Raw genomic sequence first — 21,454 nt, forward strand, 5'->3', positions numbered from 1 at the left:
CACAAACATATTCTTTGTTCTCGGTAAATTGAAAAAGTGACTGAAAGAATGTGAGCAGGAGCTTGAGGACAAAGGTGAAGTGATTTTCTTGGAACAACTATGTACCTGTTGAGTAACCTATTATTTGTATAAACAGTGTTCATGTAATTATATGAGGAGCTGTCTGTGGACAGACATTTGCCAGAACAGTAAACCATGTTTTGCCTTGCCAAGAGGATTCCTGGTTTAATTTGTTTCAGTTTCCCTACAACAGCTGGCAAGCCAGATAGGAGTCTCATTTATGTTCAACCCACTGCTGCTGCCGGAATACCACCTACTCCTGTTGCATAGATTATTGTGCATCTTTGATGAGGTAAGCAGACACAGTGCTGCCTAAAGTTTTGCCTATTCACGAGGGAGGGTAGGACCCAGAGTCTGTAAGGTGATGATAATACAGACTCTGTTCCATGCTTTGTATATTATGTGACTGGTCTCTTAGGTAATGGTAAATGTAAATAAAGTTATTGCATGCAAGTTTATGTACAAGGGTTACGTAATATAGAGTTAAGGGCCTGCGTAGTCGCTACAGTGTTTATCCCAATGTTAATTGGAAGTGGTGAATGTAGGTGATTCAAAGTTGGGAGTCCAATATTTTGACATAGGTGGATGGCTGAAAGGCTGATGTTATTAAACCTTACCTTCAAATATGATGTGAACACTCGAATCACTGTCCTGGACCTGCGGGAAGTCTTCAGTGGGTAAGGTCAAGGTGGGCTATGCCTCTGGAGGGCCTGGGAATCATGTTGACACTGCTGGCACACTTCAGTTTGGGATAACCGGCTTGGATGCACTGGTGATATCCGGAGTAGAGCTTTTGGCAGTACCAGGCCTCACAGGTCTTTCTTGGCTTGCCTGCAGATGCAGGAAAGCAGCTCCTCTGCTCCAAGGGATTTCTTCTTGATGATCTGCAAAGTACTGGCAGTTCTCCAGGTTTCTTGGATGCTGCAGTGGCAGGACAGGTCAGTTGTTACTCAAGGGTTAGGTGCAGAGGGCAGGATGGCAGGGTTGGGGTCAAGCCAGTTGTGCTCCTCGATTCTCGGCTCAGCAAGCTTCTTGTCCACTTCTTTTGTGTCCAGCAAAGATCTGAAGTCCTGGTATCAGGGAGTCCCCTAAATACTCAGTTTGGTGGTGTTAAGAGGAGTGAAGGGTAGTAGCCAATGGGCTACTTACCCTTGGGTCACTGCACCCCCTAGATAACCACTTCCTTTGGGAAGCACACATAAGTTGGTGGAATTCCTGAGGCTGTGTTCATTTCAGGCTTGTCACCCTCTGAGGAAGGCCAGTTCTGCATACCAAAGGCGATGGGCTTCTTTGAAGCTTCCTGCCTTAAAATGCAGATTTGCAGGTCATCCTGCTGGGAGGGGTGTTGTAGTAAAGTACCATCTTGCCTGGCATGTTACCCCCATTTTTCACTGTATATATGTTGTTTTAGTTGTATGTGTCACTGGGACCCTGGTAACCCAGGGCCCCAGTGCTCATAAGTGTGCCTGAATGTGTTACCTGTGTAGTGCCTAACTGTCTCACTGAGGCTCTGCTAATCAGAACCTCAGTGGTTATGCTCTCTCATTTGTTTCCAAATTGTCACTAACAGGCTAGTGACCATTTTTACCAATTTACATTGGCTTACTGGAACACCCTTATAATTCCCTAGTATATGGTACTGAGGTACCCAGGGTATTGGGGTTCCAGGAGATCCCTATGGGCTGCAGCATTTCTTTTGCCACCCATAGGGAGCTCTGACAATTCTTACACAGGCCTGCCACTGCAGCCTGAGTGAAATAACGTCCACGTTATTTCACAGCCATTTTACACTTAAGTAACTTATAAGTCACCTATATGTCTAACCTTTACCTGGTAAAGGTTAGGTGCAAAGTTACTTAGTGTGAGGGCACCCTGGCACTAGCCAAGGTGCCCCCACATTGTTCAGGGCCAATTTCCCTGACTTTGTGAGTGCGGGGACACCATTACACGCGTGCACTACATATAGGTCACTACCTATATGTAGCTTCACAATGGTAACTCCGAATATGGCCATGTAACATGTCTATGATCATGGAATTGCCCCCTCTATGCCATCCTGGCATAGTTGGCACAATCCCATGATCCCAGTGGTCTGTAGCACAGACCCTGGTACTGTCAAACTGCCCTTCCTGGGGTTTCACTGCAGCTGCTGCTGCTGCCAACCCCTCAGACAGGCATCTGCCCTCCTGGGGTCCAGCCAGGCCTGGCCCAGGATGGCAGAACAAAGAACTTCCTCTGAGAGAGGGTGTGACACCCTCTCCCTTTGGAAAATGGTGTGAAGGCAGGGGAGGAGTAGCCTCCCCCAGCCTCTGGAAATGCTTTCTTGGGCACAGATGTGCCCAATTCTGCATAAGCCAGTCTACATCGGTTCAGGGGACCCCTTAGCCCTGCTCTGGCGCGAAACTGGACAAAGGAAAGGGGAGTGACCACTCCACTGACCTGCATCTCCCCTGGGAGGTGTCCAGAGCTCCTCCAGTGTGCTCCAGACCTCTGCCATCTTGGAAACAGAGGTGCTGCTGGCACACTGGACTGCTCTGAGTGGCCAGTGCCATCAGGTGACGTCAGAGACTCCTTGTGATAGGCTCCTTCAGGTGTTGCTAGCCTATCCTCTCTCCTAGGTAGCCAAACCCTCTTTTCTGGCTATTTAGGGTCTCTGTCTCTGGGGAAACTTTACATAACGAATGCAAGAGCTCATCCGAGTTCCTCTGCATCTCTCTCTTCACCTTCTGCCAAGGAATCGACTGCTGACCGCGCTGGAAGCCTGCAACACTGCAACAAAGTAGCAAAGACGACTACTGCAACTCTGTAACGCCGATCCTGCCGCCTTCTCGACTGTTTTCCTGGTGGTGCATGCTGTGGGGGTAGTCTGCCTCCTCTCTGCACTAGAAGCTCCGAAGAAATCTCCTGTGGGTCGACGGAATCTTCCCCCTGCAACCGCAGGCACCAAAAAGCTGCATTACCGGTCCCTTGGGTCTCCTCTCAGCACGACGAGCGAGGTCCCTCGAATCCAGCAACTCTGTCCAAGTGGCCCCCACAGTCCAGTGACTCTTCAGTCCAAGTTTGGTGGAGGGAAGTCCTTGCCTCACCTCGCTAGACTGCATTGCTGGGAACCGCGACTTTTGCAGCTACTCCGGCCTCCGTGCACTTCCGGCGGAAATCCTTTGTGCACAGTCCAGCCTGGGTCCACGGCACTCTAACCTGCATTGCACGACCTCCTAAGTTGTTCTCCGGCGACGTGGGACTTCTTTGTGCGACTTCGGGTGAGCACCGTTTCACGCATCCTCGTAGTGCCTGTTTCTGGCACTTCTCTGGGTGCTACCTGCTGCTAAGAGGGCTCCTTGTCTTGCTCGATGTCCCCTCTACCTCCTGGTCCAATTTGCGACCTCCTGGTCCCTCCTGGGCCACAGCAGCGTCCAAAAACGCTAACCGCATGATTTGCAGCTAGCAAGGCTTGTTGGCGTTCTTTCGGCGGGAAAACACTTCTGCACGACTCTACAAGGCGAGAGGGATCCGTCCTCCAAAGGGGAAGTCTCTAGCCCTTTGTGTTCCTGCAGAAACCGCAGCTTCTTCTGTCCAGGAGAAGCTTCTTTGCACCCGCAGCTGGCATTTCCTGGGCATCTGCCCATCTCCGACTTGCTTGTGACTTTTGGACTTGGTCCCCTTGTTCCACAGGTACCCCAGATTGGAAATCCAGCATTGTTGCATTGTTGGTTTGTGTCTTTCCTGCATTATTCCTCTAACACGACTTCTTTGTCCTTAGGGGAACTTTAGTGCACTTTGCACTCACTTTTCAGGGTCTTGGGGAGGGTTATTTTTCTAACTCTCACTATTTTCTAATAGTCCCAGTGACCCTCTACAAGGTCACATAGGTTTGGGGTCCATTCGTGGTTCGCATTCCACTTTTGGAGTATATGGTTTGTGTTGCCCCTATCCCTATGTTTCCCCATTGCATCCTATTGTAACTATACATTGTTTGCACTGTTTTCTAAGACTATACTGCATATTTTTGCTATTGTGTGTATATATATCTTGTGTATATTTCCTATCCTCTCACTGAGGGTACACTCTAAGATACTTTGGCATATTGTCATAAAAATAAAGTACCTTTATTTTTAGTATAACTGTGTATTGTGTTTTCTTATGATATTGTGCATATGACACTAAGTGGTACTGTAGTAGCTTCACACGTCTCCTAGTTCAGCCTAAGCTGCTCTGCTAAGCTACCATTATCTATCAGCCTAAGCTGCTAGACACCCTATACACTAATAAGGGATAACTGGGCCCGGTGCAAGGTGCAAGTACCCCTTGGTACTCACTACAAGCCAGTCCAGCCTCCTACATTGGTGGCAGCGGTGTGATAAGTGCTTTGAGACTACTTACCACTCTTGTCATTGTACTTTTCATAAGAGAAAAATATACAAAACAAGTTCAGTGTATATACACATAGCCAAAAAGTTTTGCATTTCCTCTTTTCACTCTTTTCTAAGTGCTGAAAAGTACTTCTAAACTTTCTAAAAAGTTCTAAAAAGTTTTAAAAGTTTTTTTCTCTGTCTTTCTAAAAGCTCTGACAAACTTTTTTCTCTTTTTCTATCACTTTAACTCTCTCTAAGAATGTCTGGCACAGGCCAAAATGTTGATCTGTCCAAACTTGCATATGATCACCTTAGCTGGAAAGGAGCAAGGAGTCTCTGCATAGAGAGAGGTTTGAGTGTAGGGAAGAATCCTTCCTTGGAACTGTTACTTAATATGCTTAGAGAACAGGATAAGTCTAAAAGTGCCCCATCTGTTGAATAAGTAGCTAATGGTTCTCAATCTGATCCAGGGACTCCCCCAGGTAAAGGTTCAGGAAAGAAACTTCTTAGCCTTCCCATTACAAGACAGTCTAGCATAGTTGGTAATGATGAAGAGCCACACCATACAAATAGTGTTGTCTCACATCATAGCAAAAGCATTTATTCACACCACAGTGGTACTGATGTTTCTGTTAGCCAAGCTGTTAGGGTGCCCTCTGTAAGGGACAGGTCTCATTCTGTTCATTCCCATCATACCTCTGTATCTAGAAATGTCCCTCCCACCAACCCTGATGACAGATTGTTAGAAAGGGAACTCAATAAGTTGAGGGTGGAACAAACCAGACTGAAGCTTAAAAAGCAACAGCTGGATTTGGATAGACAGTCTTTAGAATTAGAGAAGGAAAGACAGAAGTTGGGTTTACAAACCCATGGTGGCAGCAGCAGTATTCCCCATAGTCATCCTGCAAAAGAGCATGATTCCAGGAATCTGCACAAGACAGTTCCCCCTTATAAGGAGGGGGATGACATTAACAAGTGGTTTGCTGCACTTGAGAGGGCCTGTGTTGTACAGGATGTCACTCAAAGGCAGTGGGCTGCTATCCTATGGCTATCATTTAGTGGAAAAGGTAGGGATAGGCTCCTTACTGTGAAAGAAAGTGATGCCAATAATTTTACAGTTCTTAAGAATGCACTCCTGGATGGTTATGGCTTAACCACTGAACAATACAGGATAAAGTTCAGAGAGACCAAAAAGGAGTCTTCACAAGACTGGGTTGATTTCATTGACCATTCAGTGAAGGCCTTGGAGGGGTGGTTACATGGCAGTAAAGTTACTGATTATGACAGCCTGTATAACCTGATCCTGAGAGAGCATATTCTTAATAATTGTGTGTCTGATTTGTTGCACCAGTACTTGGTGGACTCTGATATGACCTCTCCCCAAGAATTGGGAAAGAAGGCAGACAAATGGTAAGAACAAGGGTGAACAGAAAAGTTCATACAGGGGGTGACAAAGATGGCAACAAAAAGAAGGATGGTAAATCTTCTGACAAGGGTGGGGACAAATCTAAAAATGAGTCTTCATCAGGCCCACAAAAACACTCTGGTGGGGGGGGGGTCCAAATCCTCCTTTAATCAAAACAAGGAAAAGAAACCATGGTGCTATTTATGTAAAGTAAAAGGCCATTGGACAACAGATCCCAGTTGTCCAAAGAAAAGCACCAAGCCTCCTACCACTACAACCCCTACTGCTACCCCTAGTGTCCCTACTAATAGCAGTGGTGGTGGGAGCAAACCTACTAATAGCCAATCCAAGGGAGTAGCTGGACTCACTATTGGTAACTTAGTTGGGGTTGGCCTTGTTAGGGAGGCCACAGAGGCTGTGTTAGTCTCTGAGGGGGCTATTGATTTAGCCACCTTAGTTGCTTGTCCCCTTAATATGGATACGTACAAGCAGCTACCCCTAATAAATGGTGTTGAGGTTCAGGCCTACAGGGACATTGGATCCAGTGTGACTATGGTCATAGAGAAACTGGTCCACCCTGAACAACACCTACTTGGTCACCAGTACCAAGTAACCAATGCTCACAACAACACACTTAGCCACCCCATGGCTGTTGTTAATCTCAACTGGGGGGGGGTTTCTGGTCCAAAGAAAGTTGTGGTAGCCACAGATTTACCTGTAGACTGTCTACTAGGAAATGATTTGGAGACATCAGCTTGGTCAGATGTGGAGTTGGAGGCCCATGCAGCAATGCTGGGCATCCCAGGGCATATTTGTGCTTTGACAAGGGCTCAGGCCAAAAAGCAAAAAGGACAGGGAAGCTTGGATCCTGGAACAATGGACCAAGTGCTCCCTAAAGCTAGGGCTAGTAGAAGCAAACCACTTCCTACTATCCCTCCCTCTACAGTGGATTCAACTTCTGAGGAAGAAGAATTCCCTCCCTGTGCAGAACCTACACCAGAGGAGCTGGAAGCAGACACTGCTGAGCTTTTGGGTGAAGGGGGGCCTGCCAGGGAGGAGCTGAGTGTGGCACAGCAAACCTGTCCCACATTAGAGGGTCTAAGACAGCAAGCTGTCAAACAGGCTAATGGGGATGTCAGTGACTCTCACAGAGTTTACTGGGAGGACAACCTCTTGTACACTGAGCATAGGGATCCTAAACCTGGAGCTGCCAGGAGATTAGTGATTCCTCTGGAGTACAGAAAGTTCCTCCTAACTCTTGCCCACGACATTCCCCTAGCTGGGCATCTGGGACAAATGAAAACTTGGGACAGACTTGTTCCCTTGTTTCATTGGCCTAGAATGTCTGAGGACACAAAAGATTTTTGTAAGTCCTGTAAAACCTGTCAAGCCAGTGGCAAGACAGGTGGCACCCCAAAGGCACCCCTTATTCCACTGCCTTGGGGGTTGGGGGTTGGGGTTCCCTTTGAAAGGGTAGGGGTTGACATAGTTGGCCCCCTTGACCCTCCTACCGCTTCAGGCAATAGGTTTATCTTGGTGGTAGTGGACCATGCCACAAGATACCCTGAAGCAATTCCTTTAAGGACCACTACAGCACCTGCAGTGGCAAAGGCCCTCCTGGGAATATTTTCTAGGGTGGGCTTCCCAAAGGAAGTAGTATCAGACAGGGGAAGCAATTTCATGTCTGCATACTTAAAGGCCATGTGGAAGGAGTGTGGTGTAACTTACAAGTTCACAACACCCTATCATCCACAAACAAATGGACTGGTGGAGAGATTTAATAAAACTCTCAAAGGCATGATTATGGGTATTCCTGAAAAACTCCGCAGGAGATGGGATATCCTTCTACCATGCCTCCTTTTTGCCTACAGGGAGGTACCCCAGAAAGGAGTGGGCTTCAGCCCCTTTGAACTTCTTTTTGGACACCCTGTTAGGGGTCCACTCACACTTGTAAAGGAGGGTTGGGAACAACCTTTAAAAGCTCCTAAGCAGGATATTGTGGATTATGTACTTGGCCTCAGATCAAGGATGGCTGAGTACATGAAAAAGGCCAGCAAAAACCTTCAGGCCAGCCAAGAGCTCCAGAAGCAATGGCATGATCAGAAGGCTGTTTTGGTTCAGTACCAACCAGGGCAGAAAGTGTGGGTCTTGGAGCCTGTGGCACCAAGAGCACTCCAAGATAAATGGAGTGGACCCCACACAATTGTTGAAAAGAAGGGAGAAGTCACCTATTTAGTTGACTTAGGCACTGCCAGGAGTCCCCTTAGGGTGCTCCAAGTCAACCGCCTAAAACCCTACTATGACAGGGCTGATCTCACCCTGCTCATGGCAACTGATGAGGGACAGGAAGTAGACAGTGATCCTCTACCTGATCTCTTCTCTTCCACAGAACAAGATGCTCTTGTGGAAGGTGTAGTTTTGGCTGATTGTCTTACTGCTGAGCAGAAAGACCATTGCATAAATCTCCTAGATCAATTCTCTGAACTCTTCTCTACTGTGCCAGGTACCACTTCTTGGTGTGAGCACACTATAGATACTGGAGACAGTTTACCTGTCAAAAGTAAGATCTATAGGCAGCCTGACCATGTCAGGGACTGCATAAAGCAAGAGGTCCAGAAAATGTTAGAACTAGGAGTGGTTGAGCACTCTGAAAGTCCATGGGCTTCTCCTGTGGTACTTGTACCAAAACCTCATTCCAAAGATGGAAAGAAGGAAATGCGGTTTTGTGTAGACTATAGAGGTCTCAACTTGGTAACCAAAACTGATGCTCACCCTATACCCAGGGCAGATGAGCTCATAGATACACTGGCATCTGCCAAGTATCTAAGCACTTTTGATTTGACTGCAGGGTATTGGCAGATCAAATTGTCAGAAGATGCTAAACCTAAAACTGCATTTTCAACCATTGGAGGACATTACCAGTTTATTGTAATGCCTTTTGGTTTGAAAAATGCACCTGCCACTTTTCAAAGGTTGGTGAACGCAGTCCTGCAAGGGCTGGAAGCTTTCAGTGCAGCATATTTGGACGATATAGCTGTCTTTAGCTCCAGCTGGGATGATCACCTGGTCCACCTATGGAAAGTTTTGGAGGCCCTGCAGAAGGCAGGCCTCACTATCAAGGCTTCAAAGTGCCAGATAGGGCAGGGGAAGGTGGTTTATCTGGGACACCTTGTTGGTGGGGAACAGATTGCACCACTTCAGGGGAAAATCCAAACAATTATTGATTGGGTTCCCCCTACCACTCAGACTCAGGTGAGAGCCTTCCTAGGCCTCACTGGGTATTACAGGAGGTTCATTAAGAACTATGGCTCCATTGCAGCCCCTCTTAATGACCTCACATCCAAGAAAATGCCTAAAAAGGTATTATGGACAGCAAACTGTCAGAAAGCTTTTGAGGAGCTGAAGCAGGCCATGTGCTCTGCATCTGTCCTGAAAAGCCCTTGTTACTCTAAAAAATTCTATGTCCAAACTGATGCATCTGAATTAGGAGTAGGGGCAGTCCTATCACAACTTAATTCTGAGGGCCAGGATCAACCTGTTGCTTTTATTAGTAGGAGGTTGACCCCTAGAGAAAAGCGTTGGTCTGCCATAGAGAGGGAGGCCTTTGCTGTGGTCTGGGCTCTGAAGAAGTTGAGGCCATACCTGTTTGGCACTCACTTCATTGTTCAGACAGACCACAAACCTCTACTTTGGCAAAAAAAAATGAAAGGTGAAAATCCTAAATTGTTGAGGTGGTCCATATCCCTACAGGGAATGGACTATACAGTGGAACATAGACCTGGGAGTAGCCACTCCAATGCAGATGGACTCTCCAGATATTTCCACTTAGACAATGAAGACTCATCAGGTCATGGCTAGTCTTATTGTCCTTCGTTTGGGGGGGGGGTTGTGTAGGAAAGTACCATCTTGCCTGGCATGTTACCCCCATTTTTCACTGTATATATGTTGTTTTAGTTGTATGGGTCACTGGGACCCTGGTAACCCAGGGCCCCAGTGCTCATAAGTGTGCCTGAATGTGTTACCTGTGTAGTGACTAACTGTCTCACTGAGGCTCTGCTGATCAGAACCTCAGTGGTTATGCTCTCTCATTTCTTTCCAAATTGTCACTAACAGGCTAGTGACCATTTTTACCAATTTACATTGGCTTACTGGAACACCCTTATAATTCCCTAGTATATGGTACTGAGGTACCCAGGGTATTGGGGTTCCAGGAGATCCCGATGGGCTGCAGCATTTCTTTTGCCACCCATAGGGAGCTCTGACAATTCTTACACAGGCCTGCCACTGCAGCCTGAGTGAAATAACGTCCACGTTATTTCACAGCCATTTTACACTGCACTTAAGTAACTTATAAGTCACCTATATGTCTAACCTTTACCTGGTAAAGGTTAGGTGCAAAGTTACTTAGTGTGAGGGCACCCTGGCACTAGCCAAGGTGCCCCCACATTGTTCAGGGCCAATTTCCCTGACTTTGTGAGTGCGGGGACACCATTACACGCGTGCACTACATATAGGTCACTACCTACATGTAGCTTCATAATGGTAACTCCGAATATGGCCATGTAAGGTGTCTAAGATCATGGAATCGTCCCCCTCATTCCAAATCTTCTATTGGGGGGCCAATCCCATGCATCCTGGGGGCTCCACCATGGACCCCCAGTACTTCCAAACCAGCTTTCTGAGGCTTGCACTGCAGCTACAGCTGCTGCCACCTCACAGACAGGGTCCTGCCCTCCTGGGGTCTGAGCAGCTCAGTCCCAGGAAGGCAGAGCAAAGCATTTCATTTGGGAGGAGGGTGTTACACTCTCTCTGGAAATAGGTGTTACAGGCTTGGGAGGGGTAGCCTCCCAGAGCCTCTGGAAATGCTTTGAAGGGCACAGATGGTGCCCTCCTTGCATAAGCCAGTCTACACCGGTTCAGGGACCCCCAGTACCTGCTCTGGCGCGTAACTGGACAAAGGAAAGGGAAGTGACCACTCCCCTGTTCATCACCACCCCAGGGGTGGTGCCCAGAGCTCCTCCAGTGTGTCCTAGACTTCAACCCTATTGTTTTCTGAGTTGTGGGGACTCTCTGGAGATCTCCGGGTGGCCAGTACCAGCAGATGACATCAGAGACCCCTCCTGATAGGTGCATACCTCGGTAGGTAGCCAATTCCCCTCTCAGGGCTATTTAGGGTCTTCAGATTCAGCTTGCAAGACTCCTCCTGGAATCCTCTGCATCCTCTGCTTCAGCTTCTGACCGTCGGATCAACAGCAGACTGCTGTAACTGTAACAAAGTATCCAGGACGGCTCCTGTGACCTGCAACTTCAGCTCCAGCCAGCATTTGCAAGAGTTTCCAAGGTGTGCACGCTCTGAGGACTTCCTGTTTTCACCCTGCACCAGAAGAACTGAAGGAATCTCCAGTGGAGTGATGGAGTCACTTCCCTGCTCCTGCAGGCACCTTCCAAGACGACAACCGGGTCTCTGGGACTCCTCTCCTGATGACGAGCGTGCTCTCTGGAACACAAAGGGTGGACCAACACGACCCAGACTGTCCTAAGGTCAAGCTGTCCAAATTTGGAGGAGGCCTTCCCGGTTTGCGACAGTACCCCTGTGCACTGCGTCATCTCTAGCTCCTTGGGCTTCTGTGCACTTCCAAGAATCATTCGTGCACAGTGTAGCCAAGGTCCCCGGCACTCCATCCTGCGACGCACAACTCGCTCAGTTGTTCTCCGGCGGTGTGGCACCTTCTTTTGTTGTGCTCAACCAACCATCATATGCAGCTTCTTTGTCCCTGTATCCTGGGACTCCCGCGGGTGCTGCCTGGTTATCTGTGGGCTCTCTCCAGTGTTGGGAGCCCCCTCTGCTCCTCAGTCCAAATTGAGGCCCCCAGGTCCCTCCTGTGTCGTGGCAGCGACATTTTTACGCAAACAGCAACATTGCTTGTTGGACGAATCCAGCGCTGCAACTCGTCTGCATCCAACATCTCCACGTGGGACATCACATGCACCACGCAGGAACCCGCAACATCTTCTTTGGTGCTCTTCTGCAGACTTTTTCTAACCGAAGAATCCTCTTTTGCACCATCTTCTAGGTTGGCAGGGGCTCCTGTCCTTCCGGGAATCTTCTGCGACTTCTTGACTTAGTCTCTTCTCTTCTCTTCACAGGTCTTCAGGTCCAGGAATGCACCATTTGTTGCTTGCAGTCTTGCTTGGTTCTTGCAATATCCCATATCACAACTAGTAGTGTGTCCTGAGGAAACTTGCAGTACTTTACTCCTACTTGCTGGGCTCTGGGGTGGGGTACTTTACTTACCTTTGGCATTTTCTTACACTCCCAGTGCCCCTCTACACCCTACACTTGCCTAGGGGGGAAATTCGTGATTCGCATTCCACTTTCTTAGTATATGGTTTGTGTTGCCCCTAGGCCTATTGCATTCTATTATATTTTCTACTGTTTGCACTATTCTATGACTATTTCCTTACCCGATTTTGGTCTCTAGTGTATATATTGTGTATAATACTTACCTCCAAAAGGAGTACTGTCTCTAAGATATTTTTGGTACTGTGTCACTAAAATAAAGTATCTTTATTTTTGGTAACACAGAGTATTGTCTTTACTTGTGTATAAGTACTGTGTAACTATAGTGGTATTGCAGGAGATTTGCATGTCTCCTAGCTCAGCCTAAGCTGCTCAGCTACAGCTACCTCTATCAGCCTAAGCTGCTAGAACACTGCCTAGATTTTACTAATAAGGGATAACTGGACCTGGTATAAGGTGCAAGTACCTTAGGTACCCACTACAAACCAGGCCAGACTCCTACAGGTTTCTAGTCACAAATGGAGTTCCTTTGAGAACTGTAGGGGCACTAATATCTGGAAAATGGGAAAAGCTGACCACTGGGCTTAGTTTGAGCTGAGTGCAGTCACTAAATCTCCATTAGTTCTACCTTATGTAGTTGTAAGAAATACCAATATGAAACCCAGAAAGAACTAATATTTAAAACAAAACAGATCACAACCATAAAGGTGAGAGGGATCATTCCTTAAATAAATGCAATAAACCGCATTTATTTAACTCACCCAAACGCAGACTCGGGCCACTTTCTCCTTCTGCACAGTGACGCTCCATAAAACCTGACTCAGACTCACTTTTGAGGAATGGAGATACAGATGAATGAAGTAAAGCTGGAAGAATTTTGAAAGAAAAGGTGTTAGTTATATGTTAAAGAAGTAATTTTAACCCAACATAATCCTGGCATTCCATACCCATGACTTAAGTTATCAATTCTACCTGTTGGGCTACAATAACACATCAATAAATCTTTCCCACAAATAAAGGAAGCAATATCTTGTTTTATATGAGAAGTGGACCAATAGAAATGTGCCTTATGGCAGAAACACGTTATGTGCGATGCACACTAAATTATAATTCATGCAAACCCTGATTAATTGGCATTTTACACCTATAAAGGATACTGTACACTCATAGTCTGTAACACTAACTTCTATTGTAAGTTAAACAACAATATACTATGAAAATGCTGAAATAAACTTTGTTGAAGACTTATGTCCACAGGTGAGACACACCCGATAACAGACACAAAGGACATCCCTACAGAATGGTACTATTACAGCTTCCAATGAAGATAACCAAGATCTAATAAAGACCTAAAGTGCTAACCTAGTTTACAGAACGTGTCAGCATTGAGAGATATGCTGCTAAACAAGGCAACTTTAGAATGCTTCACTTTCTTGTGCAGCAGACCGGTGAAGATGAGTGTTATTTCTGCAGCTACAAGTTCCAGAAGTAAAGTGAGGCTCAAAAATATTCTTTATCTTTACTTTGCTTCATCCTATATAGTAAAGTGTTTCCAGTTTATGGAAATTCTTTTAAACTTTGCTATCCAGTATAATTTCTTTAGTGTTTTACACTGTAGTCTTTTTTTCAGGTAAACATATAGAACAAGGATTTTTTCTTTGGAGTTGGATTGGTCTTTCATTAAACAGGATTTCGCACTGCGGGACTAAATATGTGACAAACTAAGAAATTGTATTATGTAAATTGATAACCATTTCCTTGCAAGCATTTCAATCTATGTGAGAAGCTGGCCTGGTTTGTAGTGGGTACCAGAGGTACTTACACCTTATACCAGCTTCAGTGATCCACCTTAGTGAAATGTAGGCAGGGTTCTAGCTGCTTAGGCTGTCTAGAGGTAGCTGTAGCAGAGCAGCTTAGGCTGAACTAGGAGACATGTAAAGCTCTTGCAATACCACTATAGTTACAAAGTACTTATACACAATAAAAGACAATACTCAGTGTTACCAAAAATAAAGATACTTTATTTTAGTGACACAAGGCCAAAAATATCTTCGAGGCAATACTCCTACTGGAGGTAAATATTATACAAAATATATACACTAGTAACCAAAATCACGTAAGTAAACTGTCATAGAATACTGCAAACAGTAGAAAATACAATAGATTGCAATGGGCCTAGGGGCAACACAAACCATATACTAAAAAAGTGGAATGCAAAAGTCAGATTCCCACCCCTAGGCAAGTTTAGTGTGTAGAGGGGCGCTGGGAGTGTAAGAAAAAACCAAAGGGAAGTAAAATACCCCACCCCAAACTCAGGATAGCATGAGTAAAGTACAGCAAGTTTCCTCAGAATGCACTACAAGTCGTGATGAAGGATTTTGCAAGAACCAAGCAAGACTGCAAGCAACAAACAATGGATTCCTGGACCCGAAGACCTGTGGAGAGAGGAGACCAAGTCCAGAAGTTGAAGGAGAGTCCGGGAAGGAAAGGAGCTCTGCCAACCTAGAAGAAGGTGCAAAAGTTGATTCTCCGGGCAGAGGAAAATTATAGAAGAGCACCTAAGAAGATGGATGAGAGTTCCTGCTTTTTGCCTCTCCGGCCTCTGGAAATGCTTTGAAGGGCACAGATGGTGCCCTCCTTGCATAAGCCAGTCTACATCGGTTCAGGGATCCCCCCAGCCCTGCTCTGGCGTGAAACTGGACAAAGGAAAGGGAAGTGACCAATCCCCTGACCAGCACCTCCCAGGGGAGGTGCCCAGAGCTCCTCCAGTGTGTCCCAGACCTCTGCCATCTTGGATGCAGAGGTGTGAGGGCACAATGGACAGCTCTGAGTGGCCAGTTCCAGCAGGTGACATCAGAGACCCCTCCTGATAGGTGCTTACCTTTCTCTGTAGCCAATCCTCCTCTGTGGGCTATTTAGGGTCTCTCCTGTGGGTATCTCACCAGATAACGAATGCAAGAGCTCAACAGAGTTCCTCTGCACTTCCCTCTTCCACTTCTGCCAAGGATCGACCGCTGACTGCTCCAGGACGCCTGCATAACCGCAACAAAGTAGCAAGAAGACTATCAGCAACATCGTAGCGCCTCATCCTGCTGGCTTTCTCGACTGTTTCCTGGTGGTGCATGCTCTGAGGGCTGTCTGCCTTCACCCTGCACAGGAAGCCAAGAAGAAATCTCCCGTGGGTCGACGGAATCTTCCCCCTGCTAACGCAGGCACCAAACTTCTGCATCACCAGTCCACTGGGTCCCCTCTCATCCTGACGTGCGTGGTACCTGGAACACAGGAGCTGGGTCCAAGTGTCTTCGACAGTCCAGTGGCCCTTCTGTCTAAATTTGGTGGAGGTAAGTCCTTGCCTCCCCATGCCAGACAGTAATCCTGTGTACTGCGTGAACTGCAGAGGCTCGGGCTTCTGTGCACTTTTGCAAGACTTCCTTTGTGCACCGCCTAGCCCAGGTCCCTAGCACTCCGTCCTGCATTGCCCAACTCGCTGAGGTGGAGTCTGACGTCGTGGGACCCTCCTATGTGGCTCTGAGTCGACCGTCGTCCTCAGATCTTCTAAGTGCCTGTTCAGGTGCTTCTGCGGGTGCTGCCTGCTTCTGCGTGGGCTCTCTGTGTTGCTGAGCGCCCCCTCTGTCTCCTCCTCCAAGGGGCGACCTCCTGGTCCTTCCTGGAATCCGTCTTCAGTGTTTTGCAGTCAGTTGTGGTCCTTGCAGATTCCCCTATCTCGACTTTACTGTCTTTCTGGGGTAGTAGGGTAACTTTACTCCTACTCTTTGGGGTCTTGGGGTGGGGTATGTTGGACACCGTTACGGTTTTCTTACACTCCCAGCGACCCACTACACACTACACTAGGCCTGGGGTCCATTCGTGGTTTGCATTCCACTTTTGGAGTATATGGTTTGTGTTGCCCCTAGGCCTATTTTTCCCTTTTGCATTCCATTGTGTTCTACATTGTTTGCACTACTTTTCTGTTACTTACCTGATTTGGTTTGTGTGTATATATTTTGTGTATATTACTTACCTCCTAAGGGAGTATATCCTGTGAGATAGTTTTGGCATATTGTCACTAAAATAAAGTACCTTTATTTTTAGTAATTCTGAGTATTGTGTTTTCTTGTGATATATTACTAAGTGATATAAGTGGTATAGTAGGAGGTTTGCATGTCTCCTAGTTGAGCCTAAGTTGCTCTGCTATAGCTACCTCTATCGGCCTAAGCTGCTAGAACACCTCTAATCTACTAAGTGATAACTGGACCTGGCACAAGGTGTAAGTACCACAAGGTACCCACTATAAGCCAGGCCAGCCTCCTACAGGGGGGTCCAGTGTGACAATCAGAATTGGAATCTGGAGTCACTAAGCTATAGTGACAAATTTGGTAAGTAGAGAGAGCAAAAGCACTGGATCGCTGGTTAGCAGAACTTCAGTGACACAGTTAAGCATACGGACAACACACATAGGCCACAAACTATGAGCACTTAGGTGCTGGCTAGCAGGATCCCAGTGAGACAGTAAAAACACACTGACAAACACTCAAACAGGCCAAAAATGGGGGTAACCATGCTAGAAAGAGGCTACTTCCTCACAATCTACAAGCATAATTAATATTTGACAACCAGAGCAAGCTCAATACATTTTTCATTAGTAAGCTGGCATGTGCAATGAACTACAAAGTGCAAAAGAGTGCCTCAGCATTAGGTAAAATACAATTTGAGGAGCTGCACGGAGTACTGACACGGGAAAAGTAGATTACAGAAATGTAAGAGCTTACAAACTAGTAGAATAATTTGCTTGTCCTGTGACTAGATTTTATCTCTTCAAAGTTATGACTATCACCTAATTTGGTATACAACAGAAAGAATACCCTGCTGCTTTTGCCAATGGAAAACATTTCCATTAATTGGTTTTCAATTTACATACAGCTCCTGTCGTAGTCTGTAGCATATTTAGACCAACAATGCAAATTACTGTATAGTAAAATATGAATCCAATTCCTAGACTAGAAGCACAATCTTGTACCCTATATGCTTATCTGAACAATATATACATTTCATACAAATTTTACTACAGGAAGAAGGAAGAACTCGACATTCGAAAGAAACATTGATTCAATATTTTATTTTCATAAAAGTGGTGATGCTCCCTTGTTCAGATGCGATGTGCCCTACTGGTCTTGTTCACAGATCATCTGGAGGGTCAGATCAAGCTGATCCCAGCAAAGACCCTGAGATGGCATCTTATTATTAACCTGAGCACATGCAAGAGCACCCCATTGGCAGAGAGGCATTGTTGGGAGGTGCAAGCATTATAGATATCTGCATTGTCTGAAGAGGGTCATTGAGAGTCAAAGCTTTATATCCTGCCACTCTGGTCTTGGGTCAGGTATACATATCCTTATAAGTGAAAGTATTTAAAGGGACCAGATCTAGCTAGTGAGCAACAAAGTGCTGAACACAGGCAGGAATCTTGAGTTAAGATTCAAAGTTTATTTACAACGATGCATGACGTTATTGAGGCATCTATACTACTATGAGTAGATATATCTTTTTCTGAAGAAGCGGGTCTTCAGTTCCTGGGAATTACATGTGGATTGGGGCAGTTGTGATGTTTATGGGGATTTTGTTCCAAAGCCTGGGAGCATAACAGGGGAAGGTTTGTCTTCTATTTCTTTTCTTTTTTTGCAGTTATGTTTCCAGTATGGCAATGTTCTAATATCTGGGGTGGTACTGCCTATCTGAGGGCTGCTAATTTCACTGCCATGTATGGAGGAGTGAATGTGTTGTAGCCCTTGTTTGTTGTGCAGCTTATCTTGAATATTACAGATGCTTGGAGTTGGAGCCAATGTAGTTCCAGCAGGGTTGAGTGATACACTGAATCTTCTTTAAGCCTTTTAATAAGAAATGCTGCTCCATGTGCAATGCCTTTCAGGGGAGACAATGTGGTGTGTTGCTGGACAACAGAGCAAGTCATTGCTTCATTCTTGGGGTGAGAGGTGTTCCACATCTCCATGGAAACCAGATTATGTATTTCAACCAAGGTTCTCCAGCAGCACAATGCAAGGAATTGGGGTTCAGACAGATAGCTCCTCTTCACTTTAAGAGGTGAGAATCTTGGCTTTGGCTTTTACAGAGATACACCAAAAGATGATGGGAAAATGCTTAAATTAATATCAGCCACAATTACTCAGAGGTGCTTAGCAGGCCACTATTTTCTCTCACAGTGCAAACACAGAAAGGGAACTACCATGTAAAGCATACTTGCTTCTGCTCAGGTAGAAACTGCCAGGCCAGATTACCACTAAATAGAACACAAGCAACCCAACACTGGTTTTGTTCTCCTTAGACCACATTAAACAAAATGCAGCTGAAGTCTTATGGCACAGTGAACATGTCGCAAATGTTTGGTTATACCTGTTGCACTGGAGATGTATACACTTCAAAAAACAAAAAGCCGATGGATGGAATGACTAAATGCATGTTAGCCACTGGCAATTACTCAGGCCGCTTTCCATCCATCACTGTTTTGCTGAGTAGTAGTGCCATCTAGCTCTTCTTTTGTGCAGGTGTTTCTCAAATCAAGTCAAAGGCCAGCCTGTGAAACTGGTCTGTCTGGATGGAGAAAGCAGTCTCAAACAAATAGGATGGACTTATTTCAGTGTCCAAGTAATGGTGTAATCCAATTGTTGCCCACTTTTGAGCTCTTGGTAGGAGAAGGTGACTAATGACAGCCAATGCATGCTCTTTGCCCTTGTGGTTTGGCTCTCCCAAAATGGCACCAACATCTTGGTCAGAGGTCTCAGTACTTCGAAGGGTCTACCATACATAGTCACCTGATTATGACAGGCTTAGCCTAGAACTGCCTTTTGCTTATCAATGGGATCTTATCATCATTTGACAGTTTAAATTACCTGTACAGACAGCTTCTCGAAAGTCAAGGCAGTGGAAGCATCAGCTACAATCCCATAGTTCTCCACTAAATTGTGGTTGCAACCAGCGAATACAAAAAGCACCCTCACCTGGATCAGAGTTTCCTGTAGCTTCTGTGTCATACAATCTGAGGTTTAGCCCTTTAAGGGCTGTATGTCCCCTCTGTCTATCTCAGCCAGAGGCAGATAACCAAAGCCTGTTTGAGCTGACACTTATTTGCCTTGATCCTCAGTGCCTCCACAATATACTTCAGGGTTTTCAGGTGGTCTAATTAACAATGACAAATGCTATGTTGTCCATAAAGGTAGTACTGGCATCCTCCAGACTGGCAAAGGTTTTATCTATCGACCTCTGAGAAGCTGCATCACCATTCTTCAACCCAGACCACACAACTATGAACAAACTGCTTTCGTCCCGTTGTGGTCTCAAATGGCATTTTAGCGTGATCTGCCATTATCTACTGGTCAGATGAAAGATTTTCAAGAATTTGGCCGCACATAGTATGATCACTGTGCTTAACACCCAGGCTTCAATATCTCTGCGCCTGCAGTAGTCCACACAAACCTCAAGTCTGCTGTAACTTGCTCAGGCACCATAACGTCCAAGATTGCCACTGACCTAGGGACTTCTTAATGGCCTTAAGGTCCAACATCATAGCCACATCTGCCCCGATACTGTCCTGGGCCTCTCCTGACATCTTAAAAATGTGACTCTTGGCATGAGGCTGGTAATAGTGTCATGCAAAACCAGGTTTGAAATCTGCTTTATAACAGCTCTGAACTCCTTTAGTTGTGTAGGTGCCAAATATGCTGAAATATTAATTTTCTCCACTGAATCATCCTAGTTATCCTTTAGAAGAAAGTTTAGAATGGTCTTGCTGTCCCCTCCATCCTTTTCTCCAGCTATAACAAGCACAGCCCTCTGCAGGCAAAAGTTATATTTTCTTAAGCCTGTCATAAATATGATGGAGTTCACGGCCAGCAACCAAAACAATCAAATACTTATTTCCCTGATCTTTCACAGAATAGTTAAAGTTTAGGTCCATTTATCCTCAAGAAAACTAAGAAGCTTCATGATAAGGGCATAATGACCTCCATGACATGCGGTCATTGCAGTATTCTGATTACATCATTCCTGACACAGTGCTTCATATAGAACCACTGTAATACAAGTATAAAATACAAAATTAAAACCATGAAATAACCATTCTTCAAACTGGGAGTTACATAATAAAATGAACAAAACAATTGATATTTAAGGGATTGGGTTGACATAAATAAGCAGGAACCGTGGATATATACATAGATAAAGTGAAAAGTTAGAGAACCAAATTCGAAAGGAAAGCATAAGAGGGATTATGTACAAATATACAAAATGACGTAGTTAGAAATATCAATTATAATTAGAAGGTATGAGGAGACAATATACACCAGTTTACAATGATTGAAGTGGAGTCTATACATGGTTCTCTGCTGCACATTGGACAGAACTTCTGGTCCAGGTAGTGCTAGTTGTAAAAACAGAATGTGACCCATCCCAGGGAAGTGCACTACAGTGTTGCAGAGGTAGTGGTATGGTACTGCCCTAAAGGAGTCAATAATAACTTGTACCATTAATTCCCTCTCTTAGCATCCCCAGACAGCAATCTTTCCTCCTATTAAAGAAGTTATGTTGAATAGAAGGGCCAGGCAGCTATAATGCTTTTTAAAATATATTTATATTTTAAATCACACTAGATTTTTGTTTAAAATGATATCTAGAAGAAACCATCTCTCAATGTTTATATGAAGTTACTTAGCAACTGATCTGCTCAACACTACTTCCTGCGCTTCTAAGAAAGGTAGGTCAGTTACTAGGTAGGTCAATCAAACTATCGCTACATACCTTGGACAAACAAACAAATAAAGGCTGTAAAACCAGAGTTGGGATTTATATCTTTAAAATCCTGATGAGCTAAAGTCAACACACGTCCAAAGCGGGAGTAGTTTATGAGAAGTAAAAGACACACAGGGGAGTTGTATGATGATGATATATAGCATATACTCACTTGTGGATTCAGTCATACTGCCTCTTTTTGCAGAATTTCGTTGGTCCATTGAATAGGTCACGTCCTCCACTTTCCTACTAACGGATACAACTGGAGCTACACCAGGGTGTTCTGTTAGTAAAATGTTCAATGCATTAACAGAGGTTTGCAAACAAGAAGCATGAACACACCTCACAACATTAAGTGGTCACCACTTCTCAAAATAACTTGTGTGTTCTGCCATCGGATGCTGCCATATTTGCTGGCATTGGTTCAACCAGAATAGAGACAGCATCATGGCATATTATTCGAAGGCATCCATCTCACCAGTGCCTGAATCGCATTAATTTTAAACAGAAAGCCATACCGGGGTCACTGCTAAAATC

The 21,454-nt window shown here is 45.4% G+C and overlaps 1 protein-coding gene across 3 annotated transcripts in view; it reads right to left on the reverse strand.

Moving 5' to 3' along the window:
* LOC138261516 (zinc finger protein 777-like) overlaps positions 1-21,454 on the reverse strand; it is a 288,066-nt gene that overhangs the window by 163,947 nt on the left and 102,665 nt on the right. For all 3 annotated transcript variants that reach the window (XM_069210523.1, XM_069210522.1, XM_069210521.1), the window contains 2 exons: positions 21,090-21,200; positions 12,880-12,984 (listed from right to left, as the gene is read on the reverse strand). In XM_069210523.1, the coding sequence (XP_069066624.1) occupies positions 12,880-12,984; positions 21,090-21,200 (216 nt within the window). The remainder of the gene's footprint in view (positions 1-12,879; positions 12,985-21,089; positions 21,201-21,454) is intronic.

This window comes from Pleurodeles waltl, chromosome 10 (assembly GCF_031143425.1).
Source record: "Pleurodeles waltl isolate 20211129_DDA chromosome 10, aPleWal1.hap1.20221129, whole genome shotgun sequence".
Lineage (NCBI taxonomy): Eukaryota > Metazoa > Chordata > Amphibia > Caudata > Salamandridae > Pleurodeles > Pleurodeles waltl.